Below are 22,419 nucleotides of genomic sequence, written 5' to 3' on the forward strand. Positions count from 1 at the left end.
GAGATACACCCCTCTTCATTCTGGTCAAACCCCTTGCAAGCAGGGTTGGAAGCAAGGAAGAGGAGAATGACAGTTACTGGAAGAGGTGTCCAGGTGCAGATCAATAAAAATGTATTTGGTTTTTGAATCAAAGTAAATAGAGTTAATAATCAAAGTAAATAGCAGCATTTCCCCCAGTCACTGGTATTGATTGGTGTCTGTTTTTCTGACTGAAAATTATGCTGCTAATTAATTTTTGTTTAATTATGAAATAAAGTTATTCTAGCTTGCCCTGGTTATGGATATTCTTCATTATGCTGTAGATTCAGTTATGCCAATAGCAGAACCACAGGCTTGTAGAAATTCCCTAGAGGGAAAATCACTTCACCAACCCCAAAGTAAGAAAAGGATGTTTCTTTTTCTGCCCAGAGAGGAAGTGGTGAGCACAGTATTAGATGAATTGCAGTGCTCAGTTTCTGACATTGGAATTAGCCATGCAATCAGTTACCCATACAATCAAATAAACCTAGAGTTTTAGCATCAGCCTGACTAGAATACTTCAACTGAATAAGAAAAAAAAAAGAACTTTTATATCTATCTATATATATACATATATATCTTTCATGCTTTCTAAAGGAAAAGTAAGATTCATTTTGCAAAGGCTCACATGCTAAATTTCAGGTATGTGAGTACTACTGAGTTAGATGATCGTTCTGACACATGTGGTACTTGAAGAGTCTGAATTAGTAGTCCGATTCTACACCACATTAGGCATATTAAAGGACTAATAACACTGCCTTTGTTGCATTTTTTGCAGAAATGCACTTTGATTTTGTAAACTTTAAAATAAACAGTCTGTACAGGAACCTCTTATTATTCTCCAAACTGTGGGGCAATTTGCCAAGGAAACAGCACTGTGACTTCTGCGTGTGATTGATAGCAACAAGCAGAACAGAATATTGCATGTATCCAGACAAAGGCAGAGTATAAGCTAGGAGTATAAACTGAGCACTTTTTTTACACAAGACTTTCAGTCTGTCTCAAAGATCTAAAACAAACAAAAGAATGAAATAAACCAAAATCTTAGGAGCAGTGGTGCTGCAACATGCTGAAGTAGCACAAAATCTCCAAAAGGCTCTCTGGTGATCTCTCTCTTTGACTCTGCATAGGGACTTTGGATCTCTAGATACTCTCAACAACATCCTAGTTAGGTATCCTTGACTAGTTGTGCAATGAAAACCTGTCTTCAGAAACCTTGGGAACAAATACCGGGGAGAATTTTTAGCAATTCTTTGATCTACGTAAGTGAGTCAGAGGATCGCAACACTCTCTTGACTTGAGACAGCAGGAATATATTTTAGTGGGTTCAGGCTACATCAATGCTCTATTTAGGAACCGGTTCTGGCTCTTTATCAATGTGACTGGGAGTAAATTTCAGGATTTGGGTGGGTCCAGTGCTCTGGAACCTCAGAAGAGATGAGGCTGCATTGTTATGCACTCCTTGGTATGGATTGCTGCCAGCTGGGATGGACAGTGTGACCTGTAACCATACAGTGCTGCCAAGGTACAATCACTGCCCTCGTGCATCTCTTTGGGATGTGCTGCAATTAAAGTCCTGTGCAAGCATGGCCCACAGCTTGCTGAGGCCAGGATGTGTGTTTCACAGAGGTCTTGTTGTCACACTGCATTGAACAATGATCCAGGAAGAAATAAAAAGACTTAATTCAATAATTCAAAGATTAGCTAATTGTATCTCTATTTTGGAAATACAGTATTTGTTTATCCTACAGGACATTGTCATTTAAGGCTTACCTTCTGAGAATTTACTCTGAGACTGTTTTACAATACCTTATCCCAGAGTATAAATCCAGTGTGCTGATGCTCTTTTCCCAGAAAAGGGGTATGTCCTTCTGGCATAGTTTGACCCACTTCAAATGAAGAAAGTACTCTTATTTTGGAATAAGATTGGACCTTCTTACAGTTTTTCAAGAACCGCTAGTTTTTTCTGAATACAGTATCTAATTGGAGACAACTTTTAGGCAGTCTAGTTAGGTATTTCAGAGGTGTCAGGAAAATGATATCTGTTCTGAGGAGTGATGCCCTAATTGCTGTGCCAGCTTCTACCTGCATGTAGATAATTTGAAGCTTGACAGCCCCTGGGTAAGTTGCAAGTCCTACTCAGGAGCAACCTGAGGTTTCTCGCCATTTCAGGCAATACTGTGACAACACTGATATTCCAATATCCAGTTACCTTCATTCCACTTTGATGTGCTTAAAACAAAACCAAATTAGCAGCATATAAATACACAGAAATATCCAAGCAGCATTTTCACTAAGAATACAAGATCAGACTTCATGGATTTCACTGCATATTGTGCCATAACCATTGAAATTCTACGGATGTTTTTCAAACATTCCAAGACCTTCATTTCTCCTGGTGTATGCAACTCTGTGTGCTCAAATATGGGGTAAATTTATATGCCCAGAAAGTGATTAGAATTAGGATAGGATTCCTGGCATATAGCTGCACCTCTGAGTGCAGGATCTCACATGGTTCAGCTGCAGCACAGCTCTGCATTCTCTCCCACCCCTGACTTCACAATTATCTGCTCAACAAATCACAGATCAGGGCAATGAATTTATTCTGATGCACAGACTAGAGATCAGGAAGGAAACTGCTGTGCTGGAATGCTTAGGGACCAGAGATGCATGGAAGGTACCACTGTGGGAGAAGTAAGACAGGAGCTGGCTGAGCATGCTAGCTTGAGGATGTCACTCAGGGGGCAGCAGGGACACCCATAGATAATAGGCACTGTGGAAACATCAGTATCAGGTTATACGTTAGCCAGAATTTTCTGTGGTTGTTGATTTTAATTGCCTGCCGTGAATCCTGGGTACTGTGGCAGCAGTTTCCAATGCCTCCTTTTCAGTTGGGACCCTCAAACTATTTAACCCTTCAGGCATACCAAGACACCCCAAAAATTCTTCACAGCAATATGTCCTTTCAGCCAGCCATTTATTTTTTGGTTTACATCTATGTTATTAGCTACTTGTGACTGGAACAAGCGATCAGAGAATAGTGGGGGATCAAAATGTGTGTATGCACACCAGCTTATTTATATTAACTCCATAGCTGTGGCAAAAATAAAGCTGGAAAACATAAATCTTTGGTAGAAAATTTTTTCTTATAGTGGGCCTAAAAGCAGTTCAAGTCTCAGATGAAAAGAAGGATATTGATATTGGCTCAGCAGCAATTCTTTTTGACAAAAGACTGAAAAATGCTTGAATTCAACTACATAATTCAACCATGTATTGATTATACTCAGTTTCCTCTCTTGTTTTAGAGAAATGTAGCAGTAATTAGATAACTGGGTTCTTTCCTTTCAATAATATATATTTTGACAAATTTTGACTCTCTAATTTTGAAAATAAAACCCCATAGGATTCCTTTAATATTGTAAGTTAAACGTGTAATTTGCATTTATTTTCTTGCAAATAGCTTGTAGTTTTACAAAGAAGCTTAATGTATAGCTGTGTCAGTGCATCCTTATGCTATACTGCCCAAGGTCTGGATGTGTGATGTGTAAGTGTTATAGTCACAAAAGAGGATTCTCAGGTAATTCATTACTTAAATCCTCATTATTCAGGGTCAAGAAAAAATTTAATTTATCCCACCAATTTAATTTATCCCACCAATTTAATGTACAGCACATATGCAGATCAGATTTAACCTATTTCTTTCATATGAACAAAAGGTAGGGACACTGTTTTAAATCTTCACAAAATTTAAGCTTAAGCCAGTTGAATTTCTAAGGGAATTGGCTGTTAACACCATTGCTCTTATGAGAGAAAGTTCTGAGCAGCTGGTGTTTCTAGTTACATTTAGGAAACTTGTGAAAAACCTTCTACAAAAGGTTATTTGGTTCAAATAGAGAAAAAGGCTTGCTTTTGTTCTTGATGAGTAGCCCTTTTATGTTCACAGTTATGGAATGTGTGGTATCAGGCATGAAATGTGTTCATAATTTAAGTTTGTGGGGAAGACATGAGAGATGCCACACCAAAATTATATTCCTTTATCAACAAAGCACCACAGATTAAGAGATTAGGAAATACAACCCTCAGTCCTCAGTTACTGTGTAAGGACAGCAGTTCCTTTATTCTTATGTGAGAAAGCTGTGAATTTTTGTTATCACTTTGTAAAGAGTAGTATTAAATAATTTCATGAGTACAGTAGGTCTTTATGCGTTGTCATCAGGATTACTTCACAGTGAAACACTTCACAGAACTGGCTGAAATCTATTTCTATATCAGAGCTTCATATACTTACAGCTCTTGTCTACCAGTAGTTTGCATACTACGGAGGAATTAATTTTGAGACTCTAAGACTAGTATTGTTCAACTTTCTTTTAATGGAGCAAATGGCTTGATGGATTTCAGCCTTCAGAAAAAGACTGAATGCCTAATTTCTCCCATGAGGTGACTGATTTTGTGTGCTGTCACAGGCAGGCTGGTGCTCCCAGAGACAGTAGGCTCCTTGGGCAAGGACAGCCAGAAATACTGCAAGTGAGAATACTGTTAGCCCATCCTGTGGGCTAAGAGGTGATTCAGAGACTTCCTGATACAAAGTCCTGCCCCCAGCAGAGAGCACTCTGCACATGTGCAGGACAGGTGACTGGTTTGGGAGCAGCTCCAAAAAGGGGACCTGAGGCCCTGGGGGACCAGGGAACCTGGATTCAGTAGTGTGCCCACACAGTGATGAAGGCTACGCTGAGGACAAGTGCTCAATTCCCCTCTGCCCAGGACTTGTAGCTCTGAATCTGGAGGGTGTCCAGTTTTAAGCCTGCACTTTGCTGGATTCTCTCTGCAGAGAATCCAGCAAAGGGTCACTAAGACATTTAAGAGGCTGGAGGAAGGAACCCTGTTGAGATCTCTTGCTGGTCAGAGTGACCCGAGAAAAGTTGGAAAGTCTCTTTTCCCAGCCTGGTGCTTGAAGGAGGAGTCAGGGCTCTTCATTTCTTGGTCTCAAGGTTGCTTATTGCTCCTTATCTATAAAATTCTTTCTCCTGTCTTGCCAAGGTCTGCTCACCATGACAGTCAGAGGCACTCTGCCTGCCCCCAGGGCAGTGTTATGTCTTTATACTAAAAACTATGTATACAATGTTTACAATTACTTTCCAATATCTATCACCTATGTTACACAGTGAGCTTCTACACTAAACCAATCTAAAAGTGCCAACATCACAGTGGAAGATGGAGACCAAGAAGAAGAAGTATAAAGGCAGACATGCCCAGATCCCTCCATCTTGGCCCCTGAACCTCCATTCTAGAAACCCCAAAATCTACTTTTCCACCCAGTGATAAATTCACTATCATTCTACTTAATTTGTCACGGCCTGCAGATCATCTAAGGTTGGTAACTTGCAAATGGGTCATAATGAAAACCACAGGCATTTTTGGGCTCTGTGCCAGGGTCTCTGAGACCCCTGGCAGGGGTCGTGGCTGCTCAGGACAGCCAGAGGGATGTCCTGGGTCCTGACAGAATCCTAAGAGAGTGGCTGCTCAGGAACCTTGGCCAGTAATGCCCAGACTTACCTGCCAACAGCTGCTCAGCAGAGATGCAGTAATGCTGGAGAAGGAGATATCTAATCTCACTTGTTCATAGATATTCCCCTAAATGAGCCTTAATTGGTCTTATCCTAGGCAAGCTATTACAGCTCCAGAGCTCAGCCCCCAAGGGGACTGAGTGCCAGAGGCCAGCTCGCTCAGACCAAGGCCGCGGGACAGCCCTAGCAAGCAGGGGGATATTCAGCTCTTAGTGATTAGCCAGCTCTTATGATTTCAGCTTTGCTTGCTAGGTAGCTTTTTCCCTTGGCTTGAGGCTCCAGCAGACGGTAGAGAGAGGAGAAGCAGAAGATGCTGGCTGTTCCATGAGTATGGCTTTATTGGAGGGTCTGTGAAGGGTCTCAGCACTTCTTCTTCTGAGTTAGTAGGGGTACAGTATGCTGCTTTTATATCCTTGGCCCGGTTCCAATCCTGACCAATGGCAAAAGGTTAGAAGGACCATAAGTGACCAATAGTAGGGTTAACAAGATATTGCCTTACATGGCTATAGGGATAGGTTACAGGGCAGATGTCCCTGGAGTCAGGAAGCTTCTTTGCTGCTGTGTCAGCATTTCTACTATTTAGATTCTCCACGGGATCCTGGCTAAAGCTGAGGGTTTCACTACATTCCCCTTATCCAGACCCATCATGTTTTCTTGTTTGCCAGGTCTCTGCTCTATGCCTACTACCTACATTCTTGATTGCAGTTTCATCCTCCTAAGACAACTGAGGGCAGCCTTTGTTCAGACATCCTCTGAGGTTTAAGTATAGGCTCTAGCTATATCACATTCTGTAACTGAACAAAGAATGTTATTGCTCTACTCCTGTATTTGAGACAAGGAATTTATCCAGAACCACTAGTGCTAGAGTGGTGTGATAAACACAATAAATCACAGACACCAATCACTTTGCAATAATGCCAATGATTATTTCCATACGTCTTCTGACAGCAACTACATCTATTCTTTTCAGCTGTGATAGTCATGCTGCCATACAAAGTGATATTGACAATACCCACCAGCTTAAAAGGCAGCATATTCCCCGTCTACGAGCCTTTGAAAAGCATTTCGATTTTCCCAAAGGTTTTTCTATAACTGCACCCACTTCCTCCATTTCTGAGCAGCGAGTGCAATTGATTACTTGGAGCAATTTTGGCAAAGGGTGTAGGGATGTGCCTGGACAGCATCAGTGCTGATGCAGATCAGCAATGCCATCCTGCAGGACACACAGAGAGCCACAGCTCCTTCTGAAGCTGCAGCTGGAAGGGTCCTGACACTCGTGCTTAGATCCAGGGCTGGTCCATCATCATCATAACGTGCAAGACATCTCACCAGTAACAGTGTGCTGCCTCTGTCTGAGAGCCTGACAGGTGCCACCAGGCACTGCTCTGGGGCTGGCAGCAGGCATTTTTGTTATTTAAATTTTCAAAGATTTGAAAATTAGCATCCCCATGGCCACTTTCTTTTTTTGAATGCAGCTCAGGTGAAGTCTCAATAACTGAGTTTTCTTATAAATCATATATATTGTCATTTTAATCTCTTATTTTGTGACCACTGCTTAGATAAACATCCTGCCTCAGTGGGTACAAATCCTTCATCCCTAGGGAAAGCAAGATTCCTGGGATCCAGATCCTGGTTTGATTTTTCACAAACCCATCACAGTTGCATCTACTCTGATAAATACAAAACCAATCAGATTTTTTTTTGAAGTATTTTCTTTTTACATTACAAAGTTTTAAGATACACTTAAGTCATGTTCTAATATTCCATATCCAACTATTTTTGACTTTCTAAAAATGACAGTCCCAAGCTTAAATGATTTCTATGCTTCTAAATTCAGCAGACTCAGGAACTGAAATAGGAGGAATTGTCAAATGTAAAAGGCAGTGCATCGCTTCAACTATTTGCTGTATATGCTCAACAAGCTGGTTGCCTCTTCCATAGCATATCTCTGTGCACCTCAGCTGCTCCTCTGGACAGTGTCCATGCTTATCTTCCTTGCCTGTGCTGATCCACCACAGCATTTAATCATGGAGCTCTGTGACTGCACGGACTTCCCGTGCCCACTATGTGTTTTCTAGACTGCACCCTTAAAACCTGTAATTCTGATAGGTATTCTAGCTTTAAGTTAATCTAACAGATGTTCTTTCAGAAAAACTACATACTCTACATTATCCTAACCCTTTGAAATGACAGTTATCTTAATTAAACTGGTAACATACAATAACCTTGTTCATTAATAACTATAGATGACACACCTGTAAGGGGCTTAACACACATAGGAAGACTCTAAATCATTCTTTAAAAAAGTATTTATTCCTGATGAAGAAAGTAGAAAGAGGATCTTCCATAAACCCTGCATATTTGTAGTTGCAAACACAGCATCAGGTTGCTGCATTCAATCCCATACAAACAGACCACTATGAAATCAATGTGATTAGGAGGAAAATACACCCAGTCACAAAGCATGGAATTTTACTCCAAACACTTAAATCTGTTGGGTCTGCTCTGTTTTAAAGGGCAAAACACATACACTATTAAAAAAAAAAAGTATAAACCACAGAATTTTCATTGTAATGTTCCTTTGGATTTTCTCCTTAACCTCACACGTGTCCCTGATTAGGAGACATCAAAAAAACTGGGAAAATGGATTAATTGTGTATAAAGATGAAAAAAAAGGAGATACTTTCTACTTTCATTAAAAATTCCCAAACATCTTCTCAAATGAAATGTTTCTGACATGGCTGTGTTGATCATCACTCAAGTATCCCAGACTGAGGGCAGTTACAGCTGTATGTGTGTTATGCAATCATTTATCTAGGGTTCCAAGAAAAAGCTACGAGACACCTGAATTTCCATGATGATAGGAGAAAATAAAACAAAAAGCCCAGAATAAAGCAAATAAATGCCCTAGCAAGAAATCCAAGTGAAGTTTCTGAACATTCACCCAATAGTAAAAACATGAAAAAGTGGAAGATGATGACTATCCTGAAAGACATCTATATGGAAAACACAATTTCCAGCTTTAAAATGTTGCTTTGCTTTTCATAAAACTATTTGCAAATGCATACAAAATTTCAAGGTATAATTCATATCTGCAAATGGCCACAACTATTTGGGAAACGTGATAGTCTGTGTATGCAAAAAAGTCCCAAATGATCCTGTTTAACATTTGTTCATGGAATCAGAGGAATATCCAGTTCAAGGTAATGTTTTCAGTGCAACAGAAAGAAAAAGATGCTGAAGTCTATTGTGGTTGGTTTAAGTAAGATCACAACAAAGAAACAACAATTCATATGCAACAGTGTTTGTTTGTTTCTAAGAAATTTGGTCTGGGCTGAAAATTCCCCACACTATTTTTTGTCTAGGCATTTTTTCTAGAAAAATTCAGGGGAACTCACTTTTCTAAATTCAAGAGTTACTGTCTTTCTGTCAACCTCCTACTGTACAACCTGCAGTATGTTTTCTTCGGTCAGGAAGTATCACTGTAAAGATCTCCATTGAATGTATTTACTAAATGTGTGATAGGGTTGTGCTGATAAAGTAATGTAGTGTTACATATTTATTTATAGAAGATATTAGACCACCGGATATATTGGAAAAGATTGTACTCTAAAGGCTTCTCGTTGAAAGGAGAGGAAAAACAACAAAACACTCAAGATTGTCCCTTCAAATCACTTCTTCGTTGCATCTAGAATCGAGGCAATCCTACTTGTACTTCTAATTTTGGAAAAATGTTAAGGATTTAAGTATGTGCAGTGAAATATATACAGGTCTGCCTTATTAGTTTTCCCTTCTGACAGTACTCTGGCAGGAAGGACAATCTTACTTTAACTGAAAGGGAAAACACCAAAAGGTTTATACAGGGCAACAATGCCTAATCTTACTACTGGGCACTTTTACAATTTGCTTCTTCTAAGAGCCACTCAATTCCATTTAGCAGTCCATCTAAAGTTGCAGCTACAGTGTCCTGCATCTGTGAAAATAAAATTAAAATTAAAAGTTATTGTATTAGAGGTAACAGCTAACAGGATCTAACAGAATTTTAATATCACTCTGTGTCTATCTGTAAAGTCAGAAACACTCATATCAAATCTGATTTTTTATCACTAGTGTAAAGGTCCCTTAGACAAAAAAAGGTTTTATAAAAGTAAGAAAAAATCCCCATGATGTTAAGAAAGCTTTCACTCTTAGTATCAGAGGTGAATTTTTTTTCAATTGTTTCATCGGCTGTTTTGGAAGATAACATTTACTTTACAGTTGGCAATCCACTTGAAAAATCTTGTTACTCTTAAAGTAAAACTGCCATTTTAGAGCTTTAGACTTCTATGCATCATTAACACTCAGATTTTGTAATATCCCATCCAGTGGCTATTATAAATGGTATGTTTTGTAAAAAGCCTATAAACATTTTCCTTATGAAAACAAAGGAATTACCTCAATCAGGATTTTTTTCTGGTTAAGTTATTCCTCAGCTACACAACATCAACAAAAATGCATTTTGTGTGGCTGAACCATGCTGATAGATACTGTCCTTTACAAACATAAAAAACCAGGTTCAAGACCTCACATCCTAGGTAGAAAACGGATCTGTCAAAAACTTAAGTCATCACATAACTGAGTGACAGTAAACAGTCTTTTAAAATTGTCCCAAAAATCTATCTTGTGTCCAAAGCTGTGACTCAGGAAATTTAGATTTAAATGAAATGAAGTTTCCTTACTCCCTTCAAGATCATAATTTGTCTTTCCTTACATTATAGCTCCATCTTAAGTCTGTTGTGTGCTTTGGGGCAAGTCGCTTAAGCTTCTTGTTTACAGACAAACTAATAATTCATTTTGGAGCACCAGAGAAACAAAATCTTTCACTTGAATGGAAAGCTTATGTACTAGTGCTGAAAGCTGCACTCTTGCTTAGTAGATATAGTTAAGGAACTTGAGAGCCTAAATTAAATTTAAACTGCAGTTGAACAGAAAATAAAGGTTTAAGAGCAAGTACCATCCAGGGCTGATGCAGCAGATTAAGTTGCAACTGATGTGCCACGTAAACACAGGGAATTCTTTCCACACTGATGTCAGACACACAGGACAAAACCAGCAGAGGTCTGTTCGGAGGCCCGAGGGCTGGATCGATCATTGCCGAAATGCGAGCCAGCTCCTCCTGACGATCATGTGCTAAGAAACAATTTTTAATATATGAGTCTTAAGTATATGCAAAAAAACAAGGTGTTTCCTTCCTTTTTTTTGGTTTTTTTTTTTTTTTTGTTTTTTTTTTTTTTTGTTTTTTTTGCTTTTTATTTCAGAGGCACTTAGACAGAGGGCTGGAAGGGCCAAATGAGCTTGTTCTGCTTATCACAAGACTTACTCATCTGCTCTTGTGTTACACAAATATTTATGACATTTGGATGTTAAAGATCTCCATAGATTCTACGGCAGCCTATTTCAATCCTAACATCAGAGTGTTTTCTGAGTACCTCACAGAGATCAAAATTACAACAAGCCATTCAGAAGTACCCACACACTGCACAGTCAGCAGCCTTTCCCTACTGAATGCACTTTTCTCTTAGTGTATCCCTTCAAAGTTTTTTGCCTGTCTCTTTTCGGAGACAGCCCTTTTCCTCCATTCAAAGCTGATGAACATAAAGACAACTACTGGAATTGTTATTTGGATTATCATCTCACAGGACTAAACTGATTTAGACTAATTGCATTTTTTACTGTTTTCCTGGAGAAGGTTGTTTCCACAGCACACACAATGTATTTTCAAGTTTCTCCTACACATACCCATGGGGTTTTTTTGTTTTTTAGTCCATGTGATTTCCCACATGTAATTTAGATAGCAACCATATCAGTATGTGCCATAAACAAACCAAGGGGCCACAATCCCTAACATGTTGATGAGAGTGTCTAGAATAGGAGACCTCTTCAACATGAAGAAACAGCAGATTTTTAAAGGATCAGAACATGGATTTTGATGTATTGCATATTCTTTGTAACCTAACACACCAGTTATTCACAAAATATAAAGAGAAACTCCTTACCTCTATGAGCTTCTGCATTAGCAACATAAATGAATCCATCAACTACTTCACACACCTTCCTCACTTGAGCTATTACACTGTAGTGCATGGCTTGCTGGTTCCCTGCTGTGCTGTTCTCTTGGTAAAACATCTTATTCACAGCAACAGCTTGCTCCTCCCTTGCCCTCCTCCTTTCCACACTGAAAGATATTTCAGTGGTCAGGTTAGCTGGGAACGCCAAAGGAGAATCTCCAAAGTCTACGCAGTGCAGGAAAGGGACAGGAAAATGGGCTGAGCCAGAAAAACGGTTTCATTTCTCCCTGCCCCCTCCTGCTCTCCTTTCTTTCTGAGAGATGGTTGGCAAACTGCAAGATGCTTATGAAAATACACTCCAGGATGAGTGCATAAGAGTGTTTCCAAAGGGACTCAACCAAGGTATTAAGAGGGATAGATACACCTGTAATGTGCATGTTGAACACCTTTAGTACATAGACTGTTTGGAAAAGCTTTTTACTTCAATGAGAAAACTTAGTGGTTAAAAAAAGAAAGGAAAAGCAAAGGCATGCATTGAAACTTCAATTTATAAGGGATATCCATGCATGAGAAAGTGCACATGAAAAGTCACAGGACAAAAATATGAAAACTCTAACATAAATTAGAAACTGTACTTTTCATTTACTGGAGAACAGATCTTATCTTACCTCGTGGTGGAATACAATGTCACAATATTGAATTTTTTATTGTTGTTAAACTGAAAACTGACTCCTGATCCAATTCCTACAGGGAAAAAATGAATCTATGAGATTACAGCTATTTGGCTACTGAATACAACTAAGTGGTAGTTCAAACATTCCAGTGGTGCTACAAAATGAATATATTCAAACCTAGATATTGCTCTTAGGGGTAGACGATTTACTATTTTACAATTAAACTTTATACATGCTCCAACTGATGAGACTTTTAATTTCATTAGAATCTAGTCAAAGGTATTAAAACCATTTCCATATTTCTGATTATTAGAATTGGAGCTAGAAATCTACAACAGAAAGGAAACAGACTTGTATTTATTAGCTGAAACTGGCATAGAAAAGGCTCCAGTCTGCTTATGACAAGCTGCATTGAAAAGGACATATGAGAGAAAAAAAAAAAAAAAAAACCCCACTAAAAATAATTGTCATGCTTCCTATAAATACAATTTAATTATTTGACTTCTGGTGTGATGAAATAACTGTTAGTTAAAGAGTAACACATTTTTGTCTCTGGCTTGGACTGAAGTCAAATTAGACTTTCAAAGCTACTGTTTAAAACATAGAAAATCCCCCACCTGCTCCTCTAACTCTTCTAAGTAAAATTTACATAATTTGATATCAGAATACAGAATCGTATAAGGATCAGCCTTGAGTTCCTGTGTAAAGTCACAAAGGTCTTTTTTAGCCATTTACTGAAAGCAGTACTGATAGAAAGGCTTGTCTGCATTTATTGATCACAACAGCAGCATGGAATTTTGGATGAAAATAGAAGTACAAGGAGCAAAATGATTCTTCAGACCATGTCCAAATTTAATAATAAATTCACTGAAGCTATTAGTTTGTCCCATATGTTTGCTGCATTTATCCATCTGAACACATCAGAAATTGGTTTGTTTTTACCATGATTCTACTGAATTTTAAGGATACAAAAAAATTGTTCCTTTTCTTCATTTCTTCCTCAAAGTTTTTTGTGTTATATCTTTTTAGAAAACAAGAAGGCCAAAAGCCAAAACCATCATTACCGTGAATTTGTCTCTGAGGTAGGCCAGCAACCAGCAGAATTTCTGGGCATGTCATCATCTTTTGTACTAAAGAGTTGTCCAGCTCTTCCAAACCTGGCCCAAACATAGCAAAGCGAGGTTCTGCCTGAGTGACCAGTGATTGCAAAAAGGAAGTCACAGTCCCATACCGGGGACGGATCGATTTCAAACTTCTTCTACCCTCAGGACAGCTCCTTTTATATCTGTTTAAAATAGATGCAACTAGAAATTAAACACAAAATGCAAAAGAGGTATTACTCAACCAAATTAATTTAGGTCCCACATTTCTTATGCTTTGCAACTGGTACAACTCAAAGCATATGTCAAAAATTAAAAAGTTCCAAACTGATGGTTTCAAGCAGCAGTACAAAGCAGGCAAAAGCATCAGTTCTTTCAAAGTCCAAATACTGACTTTTTGGACCTCAGTACACTTCTATCTACAAATCTTGCAGTTTATTTAAAAATAAAAATCACGACTTTCGAACCTCACTGAAAACACAACATAGGTTAAATAACCTCAAAGCAGAAGAGTCACATTAAAAATGTAATTTTAAAAATGAGCCGGCTGATTGCATTTTAAACCTTAATGAAATTCTTTTGTGTTTATAATAACACATATTTTCAATATTTTATTGAAAATAAACATTTTCCCTGTAGTCAGAAAGCATGCAAGCTGTGGAAGGAGACAAGCGTTGTCTGCAAACTTAGATGCTCATTTGGTGTGGATGCTAGAAGGCATGGAAAGACTGGTAATTGAGATGAAGAAAAACAAGACATCCTAGAGCAGCAGTTTCAGTTTGCTTCTGGAGCCCTGGTAGGCTGCTGCTGAACAAACCACTTAAAGGAAGCATCAAATGTGGGCTCCTTTATACCCACACTGAAATGTTTCAGTTGAGATCAGCAAAACAGCTAAGTGTGTGTAGACACAATGGAAATCAGTGACAAATGGTTTCAAATTAGTGATTTACACCTACAGATTTAAACCCAATTTCAAAATCAGTCCATATTTTGCATGTCAAATTCTGTGGGTACTGCTCCCACCTGTTAAAAGAGGATGAAGGGCACAGAGATTGCAGAATGTAGTGCACTTACCACAAAGCAACGTGTTAAGGACCACCTTTGGAAAATATAACTGCAAATAAATCAGAAGTCCCAAACAAATCTACAGACCACTACTGCAAATCAAGGGAACTAAATGAAGTTTAGAAAAGAAATCACCACAAACTAACTTGTTTTAAGAGTTCTTCTCAGTCATCCAAACATATTTATTGTGTTGCTATGCTTTTCACCTATACTATCTGAAATCAGTCTTCGTCTTACAGCCTTTGACAATCAGACCTAAAACAATACAACTTGTTATTCTGTGCACATTCTGTGCACTTTTTTATTATTAGGTCTTCCAAATAACATGAAAAACAATGAAAATTCATTTCACTCACTGTAGTTTGAAGACTTCTTGGTACTTTTATGAAAATAACTGATGTGGCACTGAGAGCAAAGAACACTTCTTTATCAAGATCAACAGTAAGCAGTATTTCTGTGCCACAGCAGACAGACAGTTTACAAAAAGCTGTAATTTTTTATAGCATTACCGTTGTCTTTTTTACAATGTTTTACATTCTTGTTGAGTTCCAAACAGAAAGAGCTGACCAGACCATAGAGCAACAGGAAATTCTATTTCCAAAATAAACAACGGATTTGAGACACATCAGCATTTAAACAGCAGCTTACAGCAGAGCTTTATTTCTGTAAATATGAAACATGCCTGTGGGCTGAATATTACTGCTGTAGGCACACTTGGAAGTAATGTAAGAGAATATGGAGATACTTACACTGCCATGTAATCATACAGTTCATTGTCGCTGACCTCTGAAAAGGCTTTATTAAAAATCTCCTCATCTGGAAGTGATTTCCAATCAATAGATGTCCAAGTGGGAAGATCCCGCAGGACAAAATACCTCCATAACAACGGGTCTTGCACAGCTGCCCTCCAGTAACAACTCGTGCTTCCCAAACGGCACAAATCTTGGGGCGAGAGGAAGGACATGATGTTCAGCTGCAAGTCGATCTGAAAACCATTGAGAGCAGCGGTTTAAGAACTCCCGAATTGAGCAGTGCAGAAGGACGGGGTGGGATGCAGCACTCTGCGCCCCCTTCCCCGCCGCACCGGGCCCCCCTCACCGGCAGCTTCTGCAGGGCGCTCTCTCCCCCCGCGCCGTCCGGGGCCGCCGCCGGCGGGGCGGGCGCGGTGCCCCGCATCCAGCGCTCCCGGAGGAGGCGCAGCCCGCTCCGCACCGCGGCCTCCAGGCCGGCGCCGCGCGGCTCCTGCTCCTCCGCCGCCGCCGCCATGGCACCGCCCCCGCGCAGCGCCGCGCCCCGCTCCGGCACCGCGCCCCGCTCCGGCACCGCGCCCCGCTCCGGCACCGCGCCCCGCTCCGGCACCGCGCCCCGCTCCGGGACTGCCGGCACCGCGCCCCGCTCCGGCACCGCGCCCCGGCGCTGCCCGCGGCGGCTGCCGCACCCACGCCCCAGCACCGCACTGCACTTTGGACCGCGGTCCGGGAGTCCTTGGAATGCGAGTTTTTAATGCAACGGAAGTATACATTTCGGTTGGGAAAAAAAAAAAAAGAAAAAAGAAAATAAGTCAGTGACGAAGACTGCTCTTATGTCACGAGTTTTCTTCTAGCACAGACGACGCAGTGGATCTTAGTTGTGAAATTTCACAAAGTAATGCAGCATTTGTTTTGCAGTTGTTGTGTTCCACCCTTGACCTTTTAAGGGTCCCTCACATACGGCCACATACTTTGTTAACATGTTTCTTCCCGTTTCTTGGAAATCCAGCGATATGCTCTGTGATCTGCTGCCCGGGTCACTGTTAGACACAGGATCTATTGACTCAAGGCTTTCCTGCTCCCCTTCTCCACAGTGTTTCAGTCCCCAGTAGCACATTTCTCCACTGTACATCATTGCCAGTAAGTGCGTGTCACTAAATATACCTGCAAAAATAATTTAGATCAAGTACTTTATCGTTCTGCTACAGGAAAGTACACAGCTTGTTAATTCTTTTTCAGTAACAATGGGGAAGAAAATTCCAAAAAGACAGCATAAGTATATAATTATATAAATATATAATGCCCAGAAGAAAATAATGGATCAAGACCGTGCTCATTTCTCTGTCCAGTTTGGCCCTCCATAATGTTAAAATCTTTTAAGATTGCCATATAAATATTATTTCTATAGTTTTGTTTGCCTAATTATCTCATAGAATTTCAGTATTTCTTTACAGCCTCTTTGGCACAGGCATGACTGTATCTATTTACTCTGCAGTATTTCTGTGCCTCCCACAGTTTAAGCCTAAGAGATACTGTCTGAGGTCATCTTAACTCAGGTTAACCAGAGCAGCTTTATTAGTGTTTGAATTCAAAGGCACGCGTGTGTCTTTCACCAAAAAAAAAAAAAAAAAAAAAATCCTGCTAAATAAATCCACAACTTGACTTTACATTATGGAGCTATATAGCAGCAATGCCACTTTCAGATGAAATTAAACAAGAAGGTGCTGCATATCCTGCTACAGTCAGAGTAGAGCTGGAATCACCCCACCTGCATCACACTAATGCAGCCTCAGATCCTCCTAGAAAAGCTCAACAGGAATGAAACTTACATAAAGCTACAGAAAGTGGTGACAAAGAACATTTGCCAAATTTAACCAATTCTGCATCCAGTTTTTACACCTGTATGAAATCTGTAATTGTGTTTGTACCCCTACTCTCCTAGAGCTAAAAGGGAAGATCAATATGTGAACGTCTGCCACCCTCTGCAGTCATATTTGTGCCCTAAACATCTGACAATGGTGAACTGGATGGTTCACAATAAAATACTGTGCATAAACACTGCCAGCATAAAACACTACTGTGCATCAAACCCTCATTGCCTCAGTTCATCTCTCTCCAGTGCACTCATAAAACACCAGGAAAACGAGAACTGACACCTCCTAAAATCCATGAGTTTAAAAAGAAAGGGGGGGGGACACTCTTGCCTGCTTATTTGCCTCATTTATTATCTTCTTGTTCTAAAAAGTGTCAAGTCTTGAACATAAATTAGGTCAGACAATAAACACATGCAAAAAAGCATTTCATGAAGTGAAGCAGTTATTAAGAGGAGTGGGTTAAAAGGTTTCGTTGAGTTATTTTTTGGGGTTTTTTTTACCTTCACTGAGTAATCTAGCTGTGTCTTTATCCTGAAGTGAGATATCTTCATCTAGCTGAAGAGGGCATCTAAAGCTAAGCATCTTCATCAAGTACTGAACTCCATCATGAAGACACTGAGTACAGTTAAAAATGAGGAAAAGATAAGTTCTCGTTAAATTAACGATACGCAGAAATACTTCTTCCTATGAAGCCCCAAAATCCTAATTAAAGAAGAAAAAAAAAAAAAAAACAGAACAAAAAACCCAGCCATATTTTAAAAGTGAAGAGTCAAACTTTAAAGCCCACAGAACATTTTCATCTCCTGTACCTTTTTAAACGTGGCAATGTTTTCTTGTACCCATTCACTCCTTTCTTTTGCTGTGTGGCAATACATGTAAAGCAGGGCTCCTTTTCTCCAGTAAAGACATTCTAACAACTCTGCACCAAGGATGTTGAGGGGCTGAAATAAAATCCAACAAACTGGTCCAACACAAAAATAAACCACCTGAACTACTTATATGCAGTGGCACCCATGCAAACGCTGTGTAAATCTCTTATTTCAGGGGCTGTATTTGACAGCAGCACTCAGAGAGACAAGGCCAGCCTAACCTATTACTGTAGGTCAAATAGGAGTTAACTGTCTGTGGAATCATGAAATGATAGCAAGAGAAATTCTGAGCACACAACAAGGCATTTGAAACGATATTTTCAGGAATCCCTATTTAAATACCAAAAAGACTTCAAAATGCTTCAAAATACTTTAAATTCTGCCCATCAAAAATACAAATACTATGTCCCATTTCAGATTTTTTGTTTTTAAACAATGAAATAATTCGCCTTCTGGCTACTCACTTCTTTTATGCTGCATTCCCTCACTAGGTCTTCTGGTTCTGAAAGAACAGAAATAAGTTCTTTAAGTTTTGGCAAGGCAGATTCTTCTGGAAAATCTTCATCCACAAGCTGGTTTTCCTCAAAATATGTGATGTCTAAGACAGCCTATGAAAACAAGAACATATACAAGGCAGAAATGCTACTGTCAAAATAATCAAGTGGATGTGTGTTGTGACACAGAAAACTTGTTAGTTTATAAAAGACTACAATTCCAAGGCATTTTTTAACATTCAGTTTACAAAAGGTGCAAGTTGGAAGTATTGAAGGACTGGTGATGGTGACTGTCAAGCCAAACCCCCTTCTGTCCCTAAAGTAACAGCACGCAGGACTCCAAGTTATCCAAGTCAGAAGCGGTTCAGTGCTTCAGAGACGCTCACCACACATCCCCAAGTAACTGAGCCGCCTTTCTGCCCCACCCTCCTTTTTTACACCAAACCGTCTCCCACACCCTACACGCATTTTCTCGAAAGACAGTTTGATGTCCGTAACAATGTACCTGGGTATAGAGCTGAAAAAGCGCGGAAGGATTTTCTTTCCCTTCGTTGCATAGGTCCTTCAGCTTGTCCAGATTAGCAGAGCCTTTCGCTAAGAAGGTATCTGAGGGAAGAACACAAAGCTCCCTTAGCACCTTAGCCTTATTCACTCTCCTTTTCCACATGGCTTTCCTATCCATCCTTGGGGCATCTTCAAGAGCGGCTGAATAATAATGCTACAGCACTTAAGCAGGCCAGTCATCCTGTCAGACCGCACCTTTCATGATCAAATTAAGGCCATCCGCGGCCAGGCTCTGATGCTCCCAAGCGCACACACCGTTTGCGAAGACGCCCTCGGGGCCGCCCGTGCCCTCGGGGCCGCCCGCGCCGCCTCCTTCCCCGTCCCCGTCCCCGTCCCTGTCCCCGATCCCCGCTCACCGCGGGCCCCGGACGGGCCGAGCCGCCGGCCCAACGCCGCCACTCGCGGCCGCAGCGCCGCCGCCGCCATGGCGGGCCCGCGCGCGGCTCCTCCGCGCAGGCGCAGCAGCGCGGGCCGCGGGCGGGGGAGCGGCTCCGGCCGCGGCTCCGGGAGCGCGGGGCTTGGAGCTGTCGCTGCCGCCCGACCGCGCCGGGACACCCGGCCCGGGACACCCGGCTCCCGATCCCGCTGGGACACCGCCGGCCCGCCCGCCCGCCCTTCGCGCATTGTTGGCTGGGATTGCAGTTCTGGGCTTGTGTGGATGTGAAAGGTCTTTCATAACAGACGGATGTGGCGTCCGCAGTGCCCTGTCCGTCCCCCGGGGAGAGACCCTGTGTTTACAGAATTTATGGAACCAATTTACAGCTCAGAAAAGACCTCTGGTTCCAACCGGTGACCGAATATCACCATGTCGACCAGTTCCAGGGACGATGACTCCACCACCTCCCTGACAGCCCATTCGAAGCTCTAATCACCCTTTCCGTGAAGCAATTTGGAACAACGTTTTGTGATGTGTTTTGTGAAATACTTCGTGAAACCGTACTATGTCCAACATAGACCCCCCATGGCACAAATTGAAACGATTTCCTCTCTTCCTGTCGCTGGTTGCCTGGAGAAGGAGCTGACCCTCGCCTGGCCACAGCCTCCTGTCAGGCAGCTGCAGAGAGGGATAAGGTCACCCTGAGCCCCCTTTTCTCCAGGATAAACACCCCCAGCTCCCTCAGCTGCTCCTCACAGGACTTGTGCTCCAGACCCTGCCCTAGCTCTGTTGTCCTTCTCTGGACTTGTTCCAGCACCTCGATATCTTTCCTTGAATTGCAGGGCCAAGAGCAGGATTTGAGGTGTGGCCTCACCAGTGCCCAGCACAGGGGGACAGTCCCTGTCTGGCCCTGCTGGCCGCACCATTGCTGATCCAGGCCAGGATGCCATTGGCCTTCTTGGCCACCTGGGCACAGCCTGGCTCATGTTCAGCTGCTGTCACCAGCACCCCCAGGTCCTTTTCCACCGCAAAAATTTGACTGGAGTTTTCCCCCTAGCAATGAATGCTTTCCAGCCTCACTGCAAAACAGGTGTTGTCCATAAAACAAACTGAAACAAAGGCAGCAAAGATCAAGCCCACACTTACTTTTCAATAAACGGTTTTGTTTTTTCTTTTAAACTACATTTTAGCACTTATTTACTTAAAATGCAGAAATACAGCCATGAAAATACATTAAATAATCCTGAAACTAAATATCTTTGATTAGATAAATGAAGCACTTGCTCCAACATTTTGTTCAGCTTTTAATAAAACTCTTAATGAACTTCACAAATAATAGAGTTTGCATATATGAGGGGAAAACGAAAAGCTTTCCTTTTATTTTTATCAACATCTTCCTACTATCTGAGGGTCAATCATCAGATACTTGGTATTGTCTAATTATAAAAGTGCTACATTTTATGATATTGTTTCCCTAGCCTTCTCCATATCTTAACCTGCCTGGAAAAAGCTAATGCTGTCTATTCTAGTAATGTAAAACAAATTCACACAATATTGAGAATTTTGTCAACTTGAATATTTTAAAAGAATAATTGACCAAGGACATTTTCCCGTTTTGAGGTCATATGCTGTTCATTCTGTCATTGCCTATGTTCCCCCAAAGTACCTAAAAAACCCCAACCAACCAACCAGCCAGCCAGCCAGCCAGCCAAGCAAGCAAGCAAGCAAGCAAGCAGAAACTTACTAAGCCTTCCTCTTCCTGCATCCTCCAAAAATAAAGTGTCACTTTCTAGAGTACTTTGGAAGTGAAAAGCTGTCTACTTACAGGCAGAGTTATTTTTGCTGTTATCTGTCTTATGTCTTATGAAAGAGTTTCCAAACAGAATAAATATAACAAAAAAGTAGAACCTAGAAAGAAAAATTGTGTTTTCTTCCCAAAATGGTTTGATTTATAGAAGAAATCAGTGTTTTGATTGGATATGTATAGTTCACTCCTGCATAGCTGATACTCAGATGCAATTTTTCACTAAAGGAACAGCCATGTTATGAATACCAAAAGTATTCTGGTAGCTAACCTGTGAGTGGAGGAGAGGGTGCTTCATGGCTTAAGTGAAATACAGCACTTTCCATGTTGTCAGCTTTGGGACTTAAAAAGGCTTGTGAGATTGAGACATCCTCATCTTCAGATCCTTTGCTTGCTTGGTCCTTACCTCTCCTCTTCAATCCCCAGCTATGATTTGTTTCTTTTTTTCATACCTAGTCAAGTGGAAAGGTGCATCCGTCCTTAATAAGGAAGGAGATGTCACCCAGCCTTCAAGATGTCTCCTGTAAAAAAAAAAAAAAAAGAATAAAGAGCCCCAAACAACCTAAGCCAGAACAAAACACTAAATGGTTGTATGTTGACTCATCTGATAAAGGAAGTGGCATTTTTTCTTCCTGCTTCACACAGTGCTGCAGCTTAATTTTGTTGTATCCGTTTTAAAAGCTGTGTGTATGTGCAGTGACTGTTTTTTCCCAGAAATTGTTATCCACTCTTTGTGTAAATATCCAGTGAAATTGGTTTTGACCTTATCATTTGCTGAGATGAAAGAGGTGTGTTTCTGTTAATACCAAGCTGGTAAAATAAAAGCTGCTGCAAAGATTAAAAAAGGTGGTGACACACAATTCTCTTGGGATATTTGTAGTGTTTGGTTTTTTATTTCCCCCAACCTGATTTTTATCATGATATGTGGAAGACATCTCTAGAGGCAATTTTCTTAACATTTGTTTCTCTCATACCCCACACACTCCCACTGGGAGCTGGTTTGTGAGGAACAGAGAGGACAGGACTTCTGGGCAAGTAACTGAGAGACTACAGAGCCTGGAAAAGGGTTGGGGGGCTGAACCAGCATGGGGTGCTGCCTCCTCACTGCAGCTGGCAAGCCCTCGCTCCAGGCAGCCTCTGCCTCTCTCCTGCCTGGACTGGGCTCTGAAACAGCCTTGTGCCCATCCCTTCCCCAAGCTGTATTCCCTTGGGCACTAAACC

At 41.0% G+C, this 22,419-nt stretch overlaps 2 protein-coding genes across 3 annotated transcripts; both read right to left on the reverse strand.

The window, feature by feature from the left end:
- Positions 1-5,960: 5,960 nt before the first annotated feature.
- FBXO4 (F-box protein 4) lies at positions 5,961-16,273 on the reverse strand. Of its 2 annotated transcripts, none has more exons than XM_058044169.1 (7): positions 16,189-16,273; positions 15,218-15,453; positions 13,368-13,588; positions 12,298-12,373; positions 11,618-11,796; positions 10,576-10,751; positions 5,961-9,555 (listed from the first exon to the last, which is right to left on the reverse strand). In XM_058044169.1, exons 2-7 carry the CDS (start codon positions 15,430-15,432, stop codon positions 9,466-9,468), a joined length of 957 nt encoding a protein of 318 aa, XP_057900152.1. In that variant the 5' UTR covers positions 15,433-15,453; positions 16,189-16,273; the 3' UTR covers positions 5,961-9,465. The 2 variants fall into 2 exon arrangements, with proteins under 2 accessions (XP_057900152.1, XP_057900151.1); XM_058044168.1 differs by lacking the exon at positions 16,189-16,273 and adding an exon at positions 15,567-15,734.
- Positions 15,954-19,444, reverse strand: RIMOC1 (RAB7A interacting MON1-CCZ1 complex subunit 1). Its single transcript, XM_058044170.1, has 6 exons — positions 19,375-19,444; positions 18,960-19,060; positions 18,425-18,568; positions 17,901-18,032; positions 17,592-17,706; positions 15,954-16,381 (listed from the first exon to the last, which is right to left on the reverse strand). The coding sequence occupies exons 1-6, from the start codon at positions 19,442-19,444 to the stop codon at positions 16,092-16,094; spliced, it is 852 nt and encodes a 283-aa protein (XP_057900153.1). The 3' UTR covers positions 15,954-16,091.
- Positions 19,445-22,419: the final 2,975 nt, after the last annotated feature.

Source organism: Melospiza georgiana, chromosome Z (assembly GCF_028018845.1).
Source record: "Melospiza georgiana isolate bMelGeo1 chromosome Z, bMelGeo1.pri, whole genome shotgun sequence".
Lineage (NCBI taxonomy): Eukaryota > Metazoa > Chordata > Aves > Passeriformes > Passerellidae > Melospiza > Melospiza georgiana.

Bases quoted from the DNA above. Each gene is read 5' to 3' on its own strand.
- RIMOC1 (XM_058044170.1), bottom strand. From the start codon at position 19,444: ATGGCGGCGGCGGCGCTGCGGCCGCGAGTGGCGGCGTTGGGCCGGCGG. The intron at 19,061-19,374 runs GTGAGCGGGGAT...TTCTTCCCTCAG, and splicing joins CGGCCCGTCCGGGGCCCGCG to ATACCTTCTTAGCGAAAGGC. The intron at 18,569-18,959 runs GTACATTGTTAC...TTGTTTTCATAG, and splicing joins TTTTTCAGCTCTATACCCAG to GCTGTCTTAGACATCACATA.
- FBXO4 (XM_058044168.1), bottom strand. From the start codon at position 15,734: ATGGCGGCGGCGGCGGAGGAGCAGGAGCCGCGCGGCGCCGGCCTGGAG. The intron at 13,589-15,217 runs GTAAGTATCTCC...TATTTTAAACAG, and splicing joins CTGTATGATTACATGGCAGT to ATATAAAAGGAGCTGTCCTG. The intron at 9,556-10,575 runs GTACTTGCTCTT...TTATTTTCACAG, and splicing joins TGCTGCATCAGCCCTGGATG to ATGCAGGACACTGTAGCTGC.